This window comes from Cydia pomonella, chromosome 17 (assembly GCF_033807575.1).
Source record: "Cydia pomonella isolate Wapato2018A chromosome 17, ilCydPomo1, whole genome shotgun sequence".
NCBI classification, from domain to species: Eukaryota; Metazoa; Arthropoda; class Insecta; order Lepidoptera; family Tortricidae; genus Cydia; species Cydia pomonella.
In genome coordinates this window covers 2259538-2280886 of record NC_084719.1, presented here as the reverse complement: position 1 = coordinate 2280886, position 21349 = coordinate 2259538, and the positions used below count along the sequence as shown (strand labels likewise).

General features: G+C 40.4%; 1 protein-coding gene and 1 long non-coding RNA gene across 2 annotated transcripts; one reads left to right on the top strand and one right to left on the bottom strand.

The window, feature by feature from the left end:
• The first annotated feature begins 2242 nt into the window (after window positions 1-2242).
• On the top strand, window positions 2243-18685 carry LOC133527192 (uncharacterized). Its single transcript, XR_009800836.1, has 4 exons — window positions 2243-2916; window positions 9127-9193; window positions 9694-9798; window positions 17603-18685. It is a non-coding gene; the product is annotated as an uncharacterized LOC133527192 (long non-coding RNA).
• On the bottom strand, window positions 10489-13897 carry LOC133527298 (uncharacterized). Its single transcript, XM_061864276.1, has 2 exons — window positions 13309-13897; window positions 10489-12268 (listed from the first exon to the last, which is right to left on the bottom strand). The coding sequence occupies exons 1-2, from the start codon at window positions 13631-13633 to the stop codon at window positions 11307-11309; spliced, it is 1287 nt and encodes a 428-aa protein (XP_061720260.1). The 5' UTR covers window positions 13634-13897; the 3' UTR covers window positions 10489-11306.
• Window positions 18686-21349: the final 2664 nt, after the last annotated feature.

Below are 21349 nucleotides of genomic sequence, written 5' to 3'. Positions count from 1 at the left end.
CGACTGGACCGCTTTTCATGGTTTTTGATTTGTGGGATTTACAGGACAGAACAGTAACATTGGAAAAATTTACGAAAAAAAAATTCGAGAGCCGAGCCGAACCGTTGTTGAGTTGAGTAAATTCAGTTGACTATCTAAATTACTAATTCCACGCAGACAAAGTTGCGGCAAAAAGCTAGTATAATGATGAGGATTGATAGCGAGCATCCACCAAAGATGAGCGAGCTAGACACTTAGGCAGGCCTCACAGCTCTGCTGCATGATCCTTGCCATAATGTGCTGTTTGCGTGCCGATGGGCGGATGTGAATAATTAATTTTTGGGATTCTGTGAGGTGATGGATATGAAAGTGTAACTATTGATCATAATTTGTATGTACCTGATTGTTACTGTTGTTTGAAACTGAAACTTAATAAAAGTTTAAGTTTCATGGCGCATTGGATTTGTCTGTAAGGGAATGGAATGTTTCGGAATAAAAAATAATATGGGTGCAGTATCTGTTACAAGCTTATTTCATCTGTGAAAATGGAAAACAGTGTCACAATAGCCAGTGCAACACAAAGTGCACGTGAATGAATAACGCAGCCTTTATTAGGGTAAGTATACACTGTGTGCAGCAGCGTGACTGGGGTCGGCAACTTTAATACGGTAGAGCCGTAGAGCTTAGATTTTGTTAACAGCATTAAGAATGAAAGAGAAGTAGCTTCCTTCGATGTCTGGGTCATACACTTTTTATAGCAAACTCGTTCGCGTCTTTCCTGTAGGCATCGCAAAGTTAAGGGAACCTATTTTTACGCGGCACCTTTACAGGCGGGATAATTATTTTCAATACTTGAGACTCAAATCAGAATAACGGGATATATATGTACCATCAGTCATCAACTTTGTATTGTCTACAGAAGTGACTTTTTCTAAAATTTGTATGACCCGTCTACACAGAGAAGTGGGCAGAATAGGGTCCACATGTCCTCGTTTGAAGCTTGGAGTCCCGGCTCCCGGCCAACAAGAAAATTGTCCCCGTGTCAAAGTCATAGAGATTTATTTTAAGGTAGGTATTGCCTGTTGTTTACCTCTTCTTTATGTGTTGTATTATTTGTACTGTTTCTGTATTGAGGTGTGCAATAAAGTATATTTGTATTGTATTGTATTGTATTGTATGTATTATTCATATCATTCTTACTCTTTACTTTGTTACACTGAACAAGCGACACCAATATCTATTGTATTAAATTTATCTGATGAATATGAATTTAAAAAGTTCTACAATAACATATTCTAGCTCAACCATACTATGCTGAATAGTTTTTGTATTGCCTTAATGCAATGGGTCGCATACATAGACAGAATCCTCAAAACAAACCTGATCGGCTGATACCCTTAATACAATCTTGTCTTCTATATAGGCTTGTTAACTGCTCTGCATTTCCAGAGTGCGGAAAATTCGCTGCGCCTTCAACAGTTTACACAATGATCCTGTGAGTCCCTCCCTCGGTGAACGGATCAGAACGGCAATCCATTTAGTATCAGTGCGGCGATGCCCTACTACCCACATAAATTCTTCGCTCTGAATTATAGCCAATTAAGAGCACCCGATCAACCTACCTACTAGAAATAAGAGGGTAATAAAAAAGTAGCTAATACGCCTACAGAACTAAACTACACTCGTTACAACACCCATAAAACAATGCAGCAAGTTATATCAAATAACAAAACTTCCGTGAGACACAGACATGAAATACATTAAAACGGGTCACTCACGTAATTTAACACGAAGATTGCTCACATGTTTCGCTCCATAACGAGTAGCTCCAACGGGAGCATACGTTGGCGGACCGAAGCAGACTGCAGCTCTCCGCATCATGTCGAGCATTTTTAGACTTAAAAATACGTGAGTAACTCGTTTTAATATACATATTTTGTAAGCAAGTTAACCTTTTTCCAATTAAAAATAAAATAAATTAAAATTAAATTGACTTATGGAACGCTATGAAAATTACAAATAATCCCAGGTTGTTATTAATGTAACAAAATTACAGCGGGCAAGTTTAATAATCCAATAATGTCGATATTAAATCTTGGAGCAAGTTTCTTAAGTAAAAGTTCATATTTTTGTGAGACTTGCGAGACTAACCTAACTTGTTGTAACCTAAGTTGGCTAACAAGTTGGTAAGTCTAGTGTAGCTGAATGGCATATTAGGTTTTCGAGGCCAATTAGACTTGTTACTATAGTATTACTCATAGTAATAATAAATACTGACTTGGATACTATGCAGCGACAACTTAATATAAGTATCAACTTACTGAACTTACTGAATTCTTTCAGTTATAGTTATTTCAGTTATGTGAAACATAAATCCTGTTATAAGGTGGCGATGGCACTAGAACTGCAAAGACATAAAATATTCACATTGCAATTTGCGTGTGGCGAATTTTGTACGAACTAGAAAACAAACACGAAGATTCGCGCCTGTTTAATATTTTTTTGCAACCATACCTACCATTTCAGTCTTCTTGATGGTCATTCCTGACTTCTTACTTAAAATTCTAGATTCCTGTACTTCGTTATGAGAACAGCCGTAATAGCTACTCGGAATCAGTTTAAATTTGGAATGTATTGCTCGAGAATACGGAATTTCTGGTGACTGTTACGGCTGTTATGTTTAGTGGAGTGATTCTTACACCATTTTAATAATTTTTGTGAGGTCGCTGTAGGTTCACAAAGGTTTTCATATGGGTTAAGGGGTACTCTCAAATAATCATTAACAAACGTTGTGTTCTATTGCAGTGGTCACGCTCTCCAGTGAGCATCGCCGGCGGCGCCTCCGACGGGCCTCCAGAAGGCTTCCGCCGGGCGGCGCGGGGTTCCTTCTCCGCTATCTTAGGGCTGCTTACTGCCACAGCCAACCTGGACCACCAGGTCAGTGCCCGTACGGGAGGCTAGCATTGCAGGCGTCGCCGTCGGTCATCCGGGTAGCTTCCGCCGGGCGGCGCAGGGCTCCTTCTCCACTATCTTAAGCCTGCTGACTGCTACTGCCAACCTGGACCCCCCAGTAGGTTAGTTCCCTTACACTACAGGAGGCTAGGGGGCTTCTGCAGGACGATGGGCTCCATGCTGTAGGAGGTTTCCTCACCGCCACCGCTAACGTGTACCAAGACTGTACGATAGGCCGTAATAGTAACGAACCCTCACTACAGGAGGCACATCGACTGGCCATCTCTTGTACGAGTATATTCTGATTGTGCCGACGGAAAGCTTAAAAAATTGCGAAATTTGCAACTCGTTTATGTCTTGTAAAATTTTGCATAATTCCCCTATTTTTTTGTATATACAACTCTACTTGCAATGTACACCTCACCACCTTGTATGTAAGACACGAGAAGAAGTACCGAACTCCCAATCGCAATACCCCAACGTAGGTTTTTTAAAATTGTACCATGAACCGTTTTACGACTGCTCCAGGTGAGCCGTCTAGGCGAGCCCAGTTAATGGAAATAGAAAGCAACTGTTCGTATCCGCCGTAATGTCCGCCTTTATCTGCTGGTAGGTAGGCAACTAGGTAGCCGTGTACTGGCTATCGACTTCCGTCAGAAGTGGAATAGTCAGTTTTGTAGCAATTTGCCACTGACATAAATGTACTACGTACTAGGCAGGCATCGAGAACAAATTGTGTCCGTTTTCGGCGTTTGACGTCTGTCACTAAGCTAAAGAATAAGCATAGGTGGCCAGAGGCGAAACTGTTATGACAACTGTTCATTTTCTGCCTACATACGCATTGTAAAGAATATAAATAAAATGTATTTATTTCCTTAAAAGTGTATTCAAATTGTTTTACATATGTGACAATGACAACATGAAAATTTATAAAAATAGTCATAAAACTCTTTCTATTTGATTCTCGTACTCGTAGCATTTTTTTTTATCAAATCGCGCTTGTAGCATAATATACCTACTTTTTGAATATAAGAAAAAAACCGGCCAAGTGCGAATCGGACTCGCACAGGAAGGGTTCCGTACCATTATCTATAAAAACGGACACCCAACCAAGTACTGACCCCGCCCGACGTTGCTTAACTTCGGTGATTGGATGAGAACCTCGAGATTGGAAAGACATATTTATTTTATTCTGTTTTTAGTATTTGTTGTTATACGGCAACGGCAACAGAAATACATAATCTGTAGAAAATTCAACTGGCTAACTATCACGGTTCATGAGATACAGCCTGGTGACGGACGGACGGACGGACAGCGGAGTCTCAGTAATAGGGTCCCGTTTGACCCTTTGGGTACGGAACCCTAAAAACGCTACAAAAAATGACGAGATAAAGAGTAATATATCATTATTGCGTATATATTCTGCAAACAATAATGTATGTAATCATTAGTACCTACGCATTACATCAGCGAAATGTAATCTATGCTCCAAAGAAAATGGCGTCCATCGCGAGTGTATAAAGAGACGTTTCAAAATAATTTAAATGAGCTTAAAACAAGAGTTTTTTCAGATTCGATTGTTATTATATTGCTTTTATTATGTTTCTTGATATTATCACAATACATTTTCATAACGCACAAAGGCATTTTTAGTTTTTATTCTTTTTTTAAATATTGTTACATATGTGGCATCTCGCCAGTAGTCGGAGACGTACTAAACGCAATGGAGTGCCGGCACTTCATTAAGGTGCGGAAACATTTTGTTAGAGAGTTCTATACCTCAATGCAATTTACTCTGTATATATATATTATATACTTCGTGTTTTTTTTTTATGGTAGAGGAGGCAAACGAGCAGACGGATCACCTGATGGTAAGCGATTAGCGCCGCCCATGGACACCTGCAACACCAGAGGGGTTGTAAGTGCGTTGCCGGCCTTTAAGATGGGAGTACGCTCTTTTTCTTGAAGGTTTGAAGGTCGTATCGGTCCGGAAATTCCATAGTTTAGCTGTGCGAGGCAGAAAGTTCCTGGAAAAACGCACAGTTGAGGACTGCTAACCATCTAAGTGGTGAGGATGGAAATGTTGTCGCGTAGGGCGATGGCGAAAAGAAGCGGCAGGGATTAATCCGAACAATTCCTCGGAGCACTCCCCGTTGTACATGTGATAGAAAATGCAGAGCGAGGCCACATCTCTACGCAGCGCCAAGGAGTCAAGCCGATCCGAAATGCACTGGCAGTCGACAATTCGAGTCGCTCTTCGTTGGATGCGGTCCAGAGGGAGAAGCTGGTACTGGGGTGCCCCTGCCCATAGATGAGAACAGTATGCCATGTGCGGGCGCACCTGCGCCTTATAAAGTCGTGTTCTTTCTTATCGACATAAAAAAAAACAATGACTTATTCCTACACTGCTCTTAGAAAGGATGCGATAGTTTTAATGCTTAAGGCCATCGACCTATATAGGCACACTTAAAATTCCAATGATTTATTTCTGAAACAGAAAAATAACAATGTTACATTTGTGCTGACTCGCAAATGCCTTCCACAAAGTATCCATAAAACTAAATAAATCTTGAGGAGTAAAATCTATAATTACACTTACAGCTCCTTAATGTTCAAATAAAGGTATCGTAGGTAATTAGGTATTAATAACACAATACTAAAGAAGTATGTGTAAACAAATATATCCAGAAAAGGAATTATAAATGCTCTCAGAAGTTCAGAACATAAGCTGTGCCTTTCATGTTCGTTTTCCTTATTAAAGCGGATAAACTTCGCAATTTTGATCTTAAGCGGCGTCAAAGCCAAAGGTAAGTCTGAAAGAAAAACTTGTAATGTAGATTAGTCAAATCTTAGAAAAAAAAACTCCTCAAATCGCATAGCGTGATGTAACTGTATTTTTGGTATGTTATTTAGACTACTTGGAGGAATGTAAAACTATGACTTACAAGCAAAAAAAGTTGTGCTCCCTGCATAGTTTGAGAAAAACCGCAAAAAATCGGTATTTTTTATATTTTTTCAATTTTTTTAAACTAAGTATGAGTTTTTTGACATACCTAAGTTGCATTGTAAAGTTGAAAGTACATTAAATTACTTACCTACAGTGGCGTATGTCGAATAGTTCTCGAGATAAGAAGCTTTCGAGATATTCAGTAATGAAAGCAAGATATAATCTGTAGTTTGGCTTGTTTTTCGGCCCCATAGCCAAATATTGAAGCCCGTGAATCCGATTCTGATTTATCAATGTGTTATGGTTTTGATACGACCTTGCCGATAGCTCTAACTGATTCGTGCAGCGCGAGCGAAACGCACTGAAATTACTGGAAGTCGTGTCATTAGATGAACCATTACGAGAAACCAAAATAATAAGTTCTTAGATTTGAACGTCGAACGCCCGAACGTGAATCCCTAGTTCAAGGATTGTTGTATTAAAAATTCCTTTTACTTATCAGCCTACTCCCAAGATGCCCACGGCTTCGTGTTTTTTCTCCTTCGTATTATAATAACTTCTTCAAGCAAAAAAATAACGATCTTATCTGACTTCGTAGAATATACATCGTATAAAAATATTGCTTTAGAAACTTACTTTCATACCAGAAGGTGCTCAGAGATTCTATTTCAAAAATACAGCGTGGAAAAATATTAGCGTCGCCTTTTCTTTGTGATTTTTGTAGAATAACTAGGTTTTATTAAATGGTTCGTTATTCTTTATCTACCTACTTTTCTTATAAGTATTTAACAAAAGTAAGTATATACTGTATATAGGGCGATTTTATACCGGGTGTTTCCTGTAACAGGAGCAATAAATTAAACTGTAGGCTGTACTCCTCAAACTGACCAACATTTGTTCATCAACTTTTAAAAATAACTTATGTTTTAATTTTTATTACACATTGAAGTTAATTCTAAGACGCAATGTATTGCGAATTTTGTTATGTTTAAAGCGTGACAAGCAACGTCAAACCCACTGATGTCAGCGTATGTTGAAAATAATATTAAATGTGTATGAAAAATATAAAATCTAAAGATTCTATAATTTTTAAAAGTTGTTAATTAAGAGTTATATCGATCTAGGAGTACAATATATGGTTTAATTATTTGCTCGTGTTACAGGAAACACCCGGTATACCAACATAATATTTCGAAAAAAAAAAACCGCAAGAGCGGCTTGTGTACTATGTCGTAAAAAATAGTAATGTGAAAAGGCTGCGGCGCGGCAGTGTAAGAAACTTCTACTCTTTTTGGGATGTCCGCTAGATGGCGTTAGACTCACAAACAATATTATAAGTATCTACTATCCTTTCTGTCTAGCCAGTATAATGGAATTAACGTAGGGTTTACATGAGGCCAATATTTAACTAAGTATATCTATTAGACGATGATTGTCCAAACGGTCGGGACACATGTACCTGCAGGCTACAAGCCACAAACATATTAGCAACTATCCCTTACCACAGGCGAGGCGAGTGCTCAAACTAGCCAGTGTTATGGAATAACACAGGGTTCACACGAGGACAGCATTTAACTAAGTATATCTATTCGACACTGGTTGTCCTACGGTTGTGACTCATGTACACTGCGTGCTACTAGCCACAAACATATTAGCAACTATCCCTTGCCAAAAACAAGTGTAATGCCCAAATTAGCCAGTATAAATTTGACACAGAGCTTACACAAGGCCAATATTTAACTAATTATGTCTCTTCAACGCGGTTTGTACCAAACGGTCGTGAAACATGAACATTGAACATACCTGCGGGCCTGGCCACAAACATAATTAGCAACTATCCCTTACCGAGCACGGGCAAGTCACGGACTTGTGAAATAGTCCTGTCACGGTCGCCATGAAATAGGCACAGCGCCGGCAGGGGTTCAAAGTAAACACAGCTTGAGATTTTGTAACCATGTAATGTCTTGGTCACTCTAGTAATAATGTTTCCTCATACAGTAATCTATAGACTATACATTATAGTATATAATTTACCTACGTGTTAAGTAGAGGTGCTTTATCTGTATTTAATCTGTAGTAAGTTGTCTACGTGATCAACGTGTAGGAATGTATACTTGCCTATCACACTAGTTTCGGTAATGTTTTGGTTCAGCACTGTGTACTTGCATGTGGTTTTAAAATAAATAAATAATAATTAAATTAGCCTCCTAATATCTCTATATAAGGGATCATAGTAAACTGGCTCACATGTACGTTCGGCTCCTGCCAGCACATATTACGGGAAGAATTATCCGGTCGGGTAGAATTATTCAATTTGCCCGAAGCCCCAACATCAGAGTTCCGGCCCTTCAACCGGTAGCGATTTTAATCGTATTTACGAGTTGCCAATTTTCTCCGTCCATAACGCAGTTTCCATTCAATTTCATTTTCAAAACAAGCTTATTTCTGTTGTTTTCTTGGCATATTTGACTGAACGACCCTTGTGGGATGAAAAGGTTTTCCCGAAATTGATGGGGTTATTTGTTTTTCTATAGAATTGTTATTGGGACTCTCGAGCTCGATCAGCAGAACACAAAAATGATATAATGTAATCCAATTGATACATTCTGCAATTTCTGCAGAACGTAAAGTTTGAGGCTAAAGCTTTGAGCCCAATTTAATGCCTAAAGATTGAACAAAATTGGCTTGTTAGAAACAATTACCTGTGTGCCTGAACGACCTATTTTTAATCGTGGCTGAATGCCGGATAGGTCTGTGGCTTCGACGCCTAACCTGTCAAAGAATGACTAACTATTTACCTAAGAATGACTAATAACTACCTATTTACCTGAATAATGTACTACACTTTAATGCTTAATTTACTTTTCTTACTTACTACAAAAGCTTATATTAAATTAAACATTTGAAACTACATAAGTAGATAAACTTTTGAAATCTGTTTTGTTGCTAGAATTATTTTTAGATACGGTCGAATCATAGTCCGTTTCTGATTTAACAATTTGCTTAAGTTTTCATTTTGTTTTTCCACGAGTCTGATTGCTGGCGTTGCTCGGTATACGCGAAATACAGACATTTGGCATTTCGCTCGCGCTTATGAATGTCTAATAACATCAAAAGCAAATAGTTAACGAAGAAATTACAAATTCAATAAAAACTAGTAAGCTGCCCAGTTTTTATTGAATATTTAATAGGTGTATCTTTCCCACCGTGCTGAGCTTAAAAGTGAGATTGCTATTGTAACGTTGCAGGACCACTCGGACGGGGCGACCACTCCGCGCGACAAGTCCGGCGGACACTCGCCCGCTGCCAGCGAAGGTAAGGCCGCGGACTGGACGCAAATCGAGGCCATTCATACATTTCGCTCGACTAAATATATAAACTTTGTGTCTCTCTGTCGCTCTTCCATATTAGTGCGAGAGTAACAAAGTGAAAAAGTGCTACTATAAATTAAATTACTATGAATATTTTACATTTATTTTTCGCTTACATACCTATTCGCTTGTACACAGTAAGCTTAGAAGGACTCTAGCCATTATTTTACAAAACTATTTGTAAGCGGAAAAATTAATACTTATCTAGTTAGAATACATTTTAACCAGCTACAGCTGTATAGTATTATTAAAACCGGGCCATCTATATAAGTATATTTGTTCGTGTAAGTTCCCCATATTTCGACATTGTTGCAATTGACATGTCATCTTCTCAGAGTACCTACTAGTTACTAGAAGATGAAGGTGCGATATGGCACGAGCGGTGCATTGAAGCAAACTAAACGCACTTTAAGATGACTTTAACGTCTGTTTCTAAATCCGCAGGTGTAGAAGGCGAGGGCGAGCGGTGATGGTCGGCGACAGTGCTGTTGGACCGCCTGGCGCAGCGCGGCTTCGCGGCCGACACGCGCCTCGCCCTGCCGCCCACAGGTGGGACACTAGGCCAGGCCTCACTGTAGTGAGCCATATGTAGAGCAGTCCACGGCCGATCTGATGGACCGCCTGGCGCAGCGCGGCTTCGCGGACGACACGCGCCTCGCCCTGCCGCCCACAGGTGGGACACTAGGCCAGGCCTCACTGTAGTGAGCCATATGTAGAGCAGTCCACGGCCGATCTGATGGACCGCCTGGCGCAGCGCGGCTTCGCGGACGACACGCGCCTCGCCCTGCCGCCCACAGGTGGGACACTAGGCCAGGCCTCACTGTAGTGAGCCATATGTAGAGCAGTCCACGGCCGATCTGATGGACCGCCTGGCGCAGCGCGGCTTCGCGGACGACACGCGCCTCGCCCTGCCGCCCACAGGTGGGACACTAGGCCAGGCCTCACTGTAGTGAGCCATATGTAGAGCAGTCCACGGCCGATCTGATGGACCGCCTGGCGCAGCGCGGCTTCGCGGACGACACGCGCCTCGCCCTGCCGCCCACAGGTGGGACACTAGGCCAGGCCTCACTGTAGTGAGCCATATGTAGAGCAGTCCACGGCCGATCTGATGGACCGCCTGGCGCAGCGCGGCTTCGCGGACGACACGCGCCTCGCCCTGCCGCCCACAGGTGGGACACTAGGCCAGGCCTCACTGTAGTGAGCCATATGTAGAGCAGTCCACGGCCGATCTGATGGACCGCCTGGCGCAGCGCGGCTTCGCGGACGACACGCGCCTCGCCCTGCCGCCCACAGGTGGGACATTAGGACCGACCTCACTGTAGTGTGCCATATGTAGAGCAGTCAACGTTCGATCTGTTGGACCGTCTTCGCAGCCGTCTCGCGCCTCATCCTGCCGTCTATCAGGTACCTTATCTATTGGACCCTCAGTTCGATACCTTGGGACTTTTGGCTGCATGCTGTTTGTTGTGCTCGAGCGTCGGCGTCCAGCGGGGCGTCAATGTCCGGTCTGACCTAGTTCTCATAGTACAAGCTTTGATCTTTGATTCGTTTGGGGCTAGGTTGATCTGTGTAAGATTATTCCCAAATATTTATTTTATTTTATTTATTTAATGTTAAACAAATGCAAACATAAGCGTGTAGCCTTAACATACACTGCCTAGATTCTTTCCCAGATCGGCGGAAAACATAGGAATAATTTTATGGACGATTTACCCACGCCACGCCTTATTTTTCGAGCACCATTAAAAAGATTTAGAAAGTGTGACGTTTCGCTTTAAGGAGACATGAGTCCTTGCAACTCCCACAGGGCACTGTCACAACATTTACTTTTAACCATACACACCCAGCTTTTGGGTAGACCCAGGGGATCGAAAAAATCCCTAAGAGCGGTGGTATTTAAAAAATAATAAACTTTGTGATTAAAATGATATATATATATAAGATGAGAATTATGACAATAACAGTAGAAATACTTAAATAGTACAATAGGCTATAGGTCTAGCTATTTTCCTATAGATATCTTGTTAACTAAAATTCAAAATCTTAAAATATCTCTTTTATATTTCAATTTCGTTTTCATTTAGAATGTATTGTTCAATAAACTCTTCAAGCACTTCCAGTATAACATTCTTGTAACCGTCATCGTTTTCCATCATGTTCTTCATAAAAGTAGTTTTGTCATTCAACATGATCTCGTCGAACAACGCAGAATCCTTGGATATGTTTGTCATCATATCATCATTCAGCCAAAACGTTTGCATTAAGCACGCGTGCGTTACAAGACCCCACAGATTCAGTTCTTTTGCTGAACTCATAAAGTCATCCTTAGTTAAAAATTCTTCAATATCGATGTTCTGATTCCCAAGCACAAGTTTAAGTTCGTCATAGTAATAGGACAGAAAGGTGTCGAGATTTTGTTTGCGATAATGAGGGGTCAAGTTACAGTGAAGAAGTTGCATGACATCGCCCGCCGGCGGCATGCAGCGCACAGCAGCAAAGTCCACGAGCACACAATTGTCAGGCACTACACTGCCGTCTTCTAGTTTCTCATAATGGAACAGCATATTATTATTCCACAAATCCCTATGACATAACACGTTCCGATGCACCTTAGATGGCTCGGCTAGAATCAAAATGGAGTTAAACACGGTGTTCCACCGTTTTTCAATGATTTTCATGACATCCAAGTTCCTATACTTTGAGAAAGTTTTAACAGCTTCCAAAGCTCCTATTCTGCATTGAATAAACCAGGAATCGGTTTCAACGAAGCCTCCTGTCCCCAATTTTTCATTATACTGCTCTTCAAGTGTGTAAGGTCGCTGTAATTCTTTACTCCGGGTCTCCTCAAAGATGATGGAGCTAGCATGGAATCTAGCTAGAGCTTGAAGTGCTTGCTTTGTGTGCTGCTCGTCAAACTTGGCAAATCTACTCCTCATTTCGTATTGTAGTGCTGACAAATCTTCGAACACCACTGCGTTTTCGAGGCATGACACAAATTTTGCACTCCATGGCTGCATACCTAGAATTAAATATAATTATGAAGTACAGTCGAGTTAATAAATATGTATACTATTATTATATACTAGACTAAATATGGATATATATATATACTAGATGCCGCCTAATACCATTACAAGCATTGCTCAGTTGTTAATGATTACGTTTTCCTATATCACTATTAATTTTGAAAATCGCTTTTCCTTCGCCTTGCATTTATAATATGCTCTGCCACTAGTAATACGTATCCTAGTACGTAATGATGGGTGGTAAGATAATAATTATGCTCGTTACTAGTATTCGGTCTCTATTCTATACTGGTATTCTATAATGGTAAGTACTAGTATTCGGTCAGTCGGAACAATTCGCGCCATTGTCAACTGCGTCTACCTTAAATGTACACAACTGTAAATAAAGGGCTAACCCTGTTTTCCCTTCCACCTTAGCCGTTTAATAACGACAGGACCAGGTTGATCACGGTGGAAGGTTTTCTAACCCTTTATGCCGTACCTATGCGAGAACGGGGATCCACGTACTAGAAAACTATTTGAAATAAATCCCGACACACGAGAGGTCAAGAGGATAGGCCACGGCCGCTTCTATACTATACGTAGTCCCCATTTTCTTCTTTGGATATTGACATTTTTCTTACACATTTTGATGTATTTTTACAAATTAGAAGCGAAAAATGATTTCATACTTGACTGGTAGAATTGACTTTTAAATGATGATTTTGAATGATAAATATTTAATAACATTAATTTTCAATTGATTTGGTTTGATATTTTACAATTAGTATTTTCCTTTCGTTGGTGTGGTAAAAAACTTTGTATTTCACTCGGTGGCAAAAATTTGTTTAACCCTCGTCCCTTGAAACCCTTAAGATTCCACTTTTCGAACCACTCGCTAGCTCGCTACGCTCGTGGTTCAATTTTGGAATCTTGCTTTCTAGGGTATCAATATTAGCACGAGGTTAAACAACCTTGCCCCCTTGTACAACAAATAAGCAAAAAGCTATGTATTTACTGTAGGCAGACAGGTATCATCGAAGGTATTTCTTACCTGGTATTGCAATATTCCTTTGGATAACATCATGAAATAATCGTTCATTATCAAAGGTCCCCATCTCCTTATCCATATTCGCCTTAGCGGTATTCGTCTGAGAAACCGCTTTGATGAAAAAGTAGTGCTGCCTTCTCTTATTGTTGGATGTCACAGGTACTTGCAACTTCAAGTAGTCGGCTCCAAATCCAACCATTTTATCGCCAACATAACGCACTGAGTAGTTTTCTATTACACTATCCCCAAATCCGTACTCGCTCAGAACTAGTTTGATATCTTTTTCTGATATATATTGGACATCGCAAGAATCCCCTTGAAAATTCATTATTGCATTTGATTTCACACAGAACGTTATGGGATGAAATTTCGATCTGTACTGCGTTAGGCAGGAGATAATCCAAGTGTGGTTTGCCAAAAATAGACTGGAAAATCAAGATCAACATTTTGTTTGCCTTAATGTGACGTTCGTGCCCTGACCTTCGGTTCTCACCTTTTAGTGTCCAGTTTTTTTTTTACCGTGAAATTGGTATTCTTAATTAAAGATGCCACTGCACCAGTGGCAGAGAGATGAGGTGCTATTAAGTTTAAAATCTGAACCCTCCTCCTGCGTCGTTTACAAACAAGTCGTCGCAAACAAGCATACGGCCGGCCTTATGGTAAGCAGTCACCGTAGCCTATGGACGCTTGCAACTCCAGATACTGTATAATGAAATGTATTTATTGTGGATATTGCAGCGCTCGCACTGCGCCTCCACGCCAGTCTTCTGCGTTGAACTAAAGTGGTTTGTGTCGCAGCTTTTATGAGGTCTGTCCAACACGTCTTTTTTTTTCAGGTGTCCCTGATTTTGCGATTTTTTTAATTAATTACGCATTTATATATATTGTTATGCCCTCTGATTGTAGAAATTTCTTAATTTTAATCAACATTCAGTATTTAGGTACATATTAGGAGGTTCAATCAGTCGCCATGTATATAGTATCGCCCGCGTCAAGGCTACAATGCAACAGCAACGATTCTGCATGTCGGGATGTAAGATCGGAACGTACTTTAAATTACGCGATGTGAAACCCAATGAACGGGTTAAAAACGAGTACTTCGCGATATCGTTACAAATACAAGTATATCGTTAAGTATGTACTCATTTTTAACACGTTTCAGTGGGCACCTGCCTTAAGGATGACTTGTTAGGGTTCCGTAGCCAAATGGCAAAAAACGGAACCCTTATAGATTCGTCATGTCCGTCTGTCTGTCCGATGTCACAGCCACTTTTTTCCGAAACTATAAGAGCTATACTGTTCAAACTTGGTAAGTAGATGTATTCTATGAACCGCATTAATATTTTTACACAAAAATAGAAAAAAAAACAATAAATTTTGGGGTTTCCCCATACTTAGAACTGAAACTCAAAAAATCTTTTTTCATCAAACCCATACGTGTGGGGTATCTATGGATAGGTCTTCAAAAATGATATTTAGGTTTCTAATATCATTTTTTTCTAAACTGAATAGTAAGAGCCACTTCCAAAGTGAAAAAATGTGTCCCCCCCCCCCCGTAACTTCTAAAATAACAGAATGAAAAATCTAAAAAAAATATATGATATACATTACCATGCAAACTTCCACCGAAAATTGGTTTGAATGACTTGAACGAGATCTAGTAAGTAGTTTTTTTAATACGTCATAAATGGTACGGAACCCTTCATGGGCGAGTCCGACTCGCACTTGGCCGCTTTTTGTTGCTAACATATCGTCTGTCTGCATCAGTGACTTAAGCGACCGCGAACTCGTTTGACTCCTAATTTATTTATAGGTACATTGTAGTGGTCAGTAGTCGAAAAGGTATAGGAAAAATACTAAATATAAAAACTAGATGATGCAATTTATTTTGATTACGACGGTGCCAAACAAGCATACGGCCCACCTGATGGTAAGCAGTAACCGTACCTATGGATGCCTGAAACTACAGAGGTGTTATATATGCGCGTTCGTACACTCCTTTTTTGAGGAACCTCATACTGTAGACCCTCGGCAGGTAGCTCATTCCATAGCCGGAGCGTCCGCGTGAGAAAAGTTCATCTTAAACCGCACAATCGCGTGGTCGTAACTCGTAATTCGTTAATAATTCTGTTGACAGTTCCGGTATCAGGTACCTCCTTCGCATAAGGTTTTCTTTGGTGAATTTTTACTTACTAGAGAGTTTTTTCCTAAATAAAGTGTGCGAGCTGTAGACCTCGCGATAAGCTTAGAAAATGTAAAAGTGTAAAATAGTTCGTCGAGTCATTATTACAGTGAACTTACAATGGTTTTTAGCGCCGCCAACATACGCATTTAAAAAAATACAAAAACTGAGTCGACAAAAAAGATATCTTTAATCATAGAATCTGGTCACAAAATTTCACCAGAATCGGTTGAGAATTGCGATCTGTATAGGAGAAGAGAACATCTGGATATAGGAAAAGCAAATTGCCAGAGTTAAAACAGAGACCTTCGCTAACGCTTTGGTCAAAAATACTAATGCTAATTACTACTATTAGGTACCTATATATATACTAATACTTTATTTAATATTATACCTAAATGCAAAAGTACCTCTATCTGTCTGTTACCTCTTCACGCGCTTCTTCCTCTTCGCTGAACTGATTTAGGGGGAAATTTGGGATGGAGATAGCTTGAGGATCGACGAAGTCGCTGATACGATCGGTAGATTAGGTAGTTCGCTCCCTTAACTCAATTGCTTTTTCGAAATCTGATTCGGGAGTCGGAATTTAATTGTTCAAAATTATTGTTTCTCAATCCGTTCAGGGGGCCTAAGACAAGATAGCAATCGTTCGCAGCGAAACAAAACTAAACCCTGTCTCTATCGCACTAATAAAAAAGTGATAGAGACAATAGCGTTTCGTTACGTTTTCTGCAAACGCTTGTCTTGACTAGGCCCCCAGAACGTACACAATGGCATGCTAACGCCATCTATAACTATTTATAAGAAGCCCATAGTCACTATGATACGCTCCTAAGACGAAGTTTTACTATGAAGTTGAGGGTAGCGGTAGAAAACAGGACTATAACCGCGAGAATCGAAGTTCGTCAATTGCGGGCATTTTTCTCTGTCACTCTAATTTGCGAATTTCGGTTTTCGCGGTAGGCCCCCAGGACCGACCCGACATAAACAATAAACGAGGAGAGATACGTATGAGGCGTATGTAACTGCAATGTCAGACGCAATTCATGCAATTAAATGACGCATTACATAAAACAACAACAAGCAACAAAATATGTTTTATTATTTTCTTATTTGTTTGTTTTATTTTTTTAGGTATATTTTTCCTGTTAGAGAGTTTTCCCACTGTCCCATCTCATAATGTCGGTCCGACAGCTGACGGGGTCCAACATGGCTGAAATTATCGGCAGTGCCTCTCCGATATCGGATGGTGCCTATGAGAAAAACAGCTGCTAGGGCCCTATGGCATCAAATCCGCCTTTTTTGCATTATGTTTTTCTTTTATCAATAAAGATTTCTTGTTTTAATAAATAAATACAGAAAAACACATTTTACTTTTATCGGATATCGGATCGGACAATGTGAGAGACCTCTTAGGGTACCTAACTTTAATCTACGCTTTATTTTTAAGGTTTTTTTTCCCTTTGGCCCACCTTGATTTTAATTTGCTTGTAGGTTTCCGCTGGCCTTTTTTAAGTACCTAATTTTTAATTCTACTCATAATTATTTTTTGTAAACTACATTTATATTCATTAATATAATTATATAGATTTGGAGTACCGCTTGCAGACGTATCTGCTTGTTAATTGGTTTATAATAATATGTTACTATCAACTTTGTCAAGTTTCTTTGGTAAATATACAGTTCCCGAACCCTGACCATTAGGTACAATATTATCAACACAACCTAAGTTTTCCTCGAAACAGCTATTAAAGCTCGACCAGAAATATATGATCATTGTCAAGAGGGCGCTGTTATTCTCATGTATAGGGTGACAGTTCAGTTTAGTATGAAAAATTTAGTTCCAATGAAGTTCCGCAATATGGCGCGTGATCATGTATTACTGGTCAGGCTTTAACTAGGTATGACTTTGACTAGAAGTTAAAACCACCTTATGAATGGGTTTTACCCTGAGGTAAAATTCACCATTTCATTTTGAGGTAAACCCTGAGGTTTATTTCCTTTCACACACAATAGCCTTGTTTTACAAATTAAGTTCGAGCCAAAAAAATCACCTATCTCTACTACTTACTTATAATTTTATTATGTTGCCCTAACAAGGTTATATTGTGGCAGGTTGCGCGCGCTACCGCGAGCTGTGCTACCGGGCGTCGCACGCGCACCTGCCGGACGAGGCCGCGCCGGCGCCGTGCGAGTGCATCAACTGCCGCCGTCGCCCGTGAGACTTCCCTCATCCCGTCACTGTCGCCGGCCCCGTGCCGTCCGTCCTGTGGCGCGGATGACATTATTTGACTGCGAACGTATCAACTGCCGCCGTCACACGCGACTCCACGTCACCGTCGCCGGACCCGTGCCGTCCGTCCTGTGGCGCGGATGACATTATTTGACTGCGAACGTATCAACTGCCGCCGTCACACGCGACTCCACGTCACCGTCGCCGGACCCGTGCCGTCCGTCCTGTGGCGCGGATGACATTATTTGACTGCGAACGTATCAACTGCCGCCGTCACACGCGACTCCACGTCACCGTCGCCGGACCCGTGCCGTCCGTCCTGTGGCGCGGATGACATTATTTGACTGCGAACGTATCAACTGCCGCCGTCACACGCGACTCCACGTCACCGTCGCCGGACCCGTGCCGTCCGTCCTGTGGCGCAGATGACATAATTGACAGCATTTTGACTGTGAACGTACGAACTATGTACGAACGTATCAAATGCTGCAGTCACCCATGAGACTCCACGTAGCTGACGCCGGACCCGTGCCGTCCCTCTTCTCTCAAAAGTTTGCTTTCATTTAATCATCTCGTTTTGCTTTATACCTCTAAGCGTGTTCACAAAACGCAATACAACAACCAAGAAAACAATACAACAACGTCAACAACCAACTTGGTATGTAGTCTCGTCTCTACGCCAAGAGTATGAAGAGCAAATTGTAGAGTCAGACCAAGATAAGCTGGCAGCGATTTTGATAGCCCAGTGTAATTGTTATTTTAAACGTTTAACTTCTGGTTTGCAATATCCGCCAATTTTTCAGATCCGGATATTTCGGATATTAAAATTTTACGGATTCGGATATCCGGATAATACGGATCCAACATATAATCTAGACTGCTAGAGTGAATTGAATAGCATTCGATTTTAGTTTGATATATCATAATCATAGTTTTTTATTTGCTAATTAACGTTTGACTATCAAAAACATTACTCACTTTTAAACTTAAATTTATACAATATCTTTTCAGCTTCCAACTGCCGTGTTCTTCGCGTTCCATGCACCTTAGTTAGATTATGATTATTTTATGTTATAAATTGAATTATTTATCTATTTTTAACGAGTTGCCTTTTTATGTATATATGCTCTACTACCTATATATTAATATTGACTTTACCTGTTTATATTTTTATATATTTTTAGATATTCCCAACCCACTCACTTCCACTTTGAAATTTTTCCGTGCATTAGTTTCTAACTTGTGTTAAATATTAATACTTGCTAAATCACTGTCTGACACTGCCTTTACTGTTCCGAGCTATCTTCTTGCCCTGGGCTCCACGGAAGACCAGCGCTGTAGCATATATATGTTAGATCATATGCTGAGTGGTGTCCAATTGTAGCCTCTATTACAGCATCATCACTGTAACTATTGCATGTTAGTATAAGTTACAAGTAGTTATAACTGTTTAGTGTATTAGATCTTCTTTCTTACTTTTTTTGTTTTCTAATGTGGTGCTATTTGTAGATGGTTTTGCAATAAACGTTTTTCTATTCTATTCTATTCTAAAACATGGCGCCGTACAGCGCCATCTAGTTAAGCTGTCAAAATCTGATCTGCATATAACCTAGCCTTCCTCATCACTGTTGTATATTAAATTAATGTTATTTTAAGCAGAAACGTGTGCAAACGATATCATAATGCTTAGAAGGAAAAGTGCCTCAGGCGAGACTCGAACTCGCGAGCCCGGATCACTACCCCATCGCTCTGCCAACTGAGCTACCGAGACTTACCCGACGACGGCGAGTGATATTTCTAAGAATTGCTGTTGTATATTGTTGCCAGCAATTAAGAGTCCCCAGCAAGCTCGGCCGAATTTCTCCTTCCCATACAAACGGACTTTCCTTCTCATTTTAAAACTACGTGTTACATTGTAATGAAACTTTGCACATACATATTGAAATTAGTTTATATTGCTCCACCTTATGAAAGAACCTCCACCTTACAGAAAACCGCAGCCAAATAACATTAGACCCTACTCATTGTGTTGTGTTCCTGCTGGTGAGTAAGGTTGCCAGAGCTCAACGAGGGTGTAGTGTTAGGGTCGGCAACACGCATGTAACTCCTCTGGAGTTGCAGACGTCCACAGGCTAAGGTGACCGGTTACCACCAGACCGGCCGTATGCTTGTTTGCCACCGACGAGTATAACAAAAAAAAGAAACGAAATAAAGTAAAAACAAGTTTTGTGTGAAAAACTTAAATTCGCTGTCTTTTTTTAACTAGGGTATCTGAAGCTTTTGGGCCAGGTGTTCAAGTCGAGCTTCTTCGAAAGTAGCTACACCTTCTCTTACCATATTGCGCCATTCTGATCTCTGAACCGCAAGCTCCTCCCAACGCTCTAATGGAATGTCGCAAGCTTTGAGATGACGCTTCAGAACGTCTTTATATCGCAGAAACTGTCCCCCGTGGCTACGCTTCCCATCCTTCAGTTCCGAATAGAAAACAGACTTAGGGAGTCTACAGTCATCCATGCGACAGACGTGTCCACTCCATCTTAGTTGGCTTTTCATTAAAATGGTCTCCATACCGGACATATAACCAAAAGCGCCTTCAACGGAAGTCTCGACCTAAGCCGTCCTACGCATACACATATAACGACCAAGGGCAGCTTTATTGTGCACAGTGCGACCGGGCATTTAAGACTAAGTTCGGTTTCGCGAGCCATATACGTGCTCATCACAGGAAATTGTAAAGGTCGCCGTTGTCGGATACGACATGGAGGACTATATATCTGAAGCTACATAAACTAATTATATATATATATATATCTGAAGCTACATAAACTAATTAAGGCCTTAGATATACTTTATCCTATTGTAAGTATCAAGTTTCGGAGCTATCTAGCGAGTCGTTTTAAAATGAGAGCATAACTACGTTTGTATGGAGAACCGAGCTTGCTGGGGACACTTAACGTGTCCGTTTTGTGATAGAGACCTGAGGGAATTTTTTGCACAAAATGTATTTAACTAAAACGTAACAATATTTACTCCGAAGCGGCGTCCAATATAATAGTGGCCTAATTTTATGGATGTATTTAAACGGGTCAGTACTTACGGTGTGATGCGACTCAACAGGGCATTTGCATTCAAAAGGACCCGTATCATGCACTTAATCTTGTTGTGTAGCAGAGGATCGAGGATCACCCAGAAAGTCAAAAATCAAAATTTGGTTATAGCTCGAATATAGACGCTGATTTTTTATTTTTCATTTTCGCGGTAGGCCCTCTGGATCCTGGCGACGGAATGACATCCTGGCATTTTACAAAATCCGTAATATATATTGTGATAGATATACGTACCTTTTCCAGGCCGCACCAATCTACAAGGTTTTCCCAAAAAATTCAAATATATGCCAATAACTCCAGCTTTGATGTTTAATTTGAAGACAAGTCACATTTTCCGAAAGTGCAATCTAATTTGAACCTTAAATCGGATGGCTAAGGTTGAAATTCTGTTGGCGCGTATGTGGTCGATAAATCGTACTATGCCTGGAAAAGGATTAAGTGATTGGTGAATTTGCTTTGGCTGGTATTTTGACCATATTAAAAATATTAATCATTTGATAATGTAATGAATTAAAAAAAAAT

Coding starts and splice junctions, on each gene's coding strand:
- LOC133527298 (XM_061864276.1), bottom strand. CDS start 13,633: ATGAATTTTCAAGGGGATTCTTGCGATGTCCAATATATATCAGAAAAA. Junction 12,269..13,308: donor AAGGAATATTGCAATACCAG/GTAAGAAATACC, acceptor ATTTAATTCTAG/GTATGCAGCCATGGAGTGCA.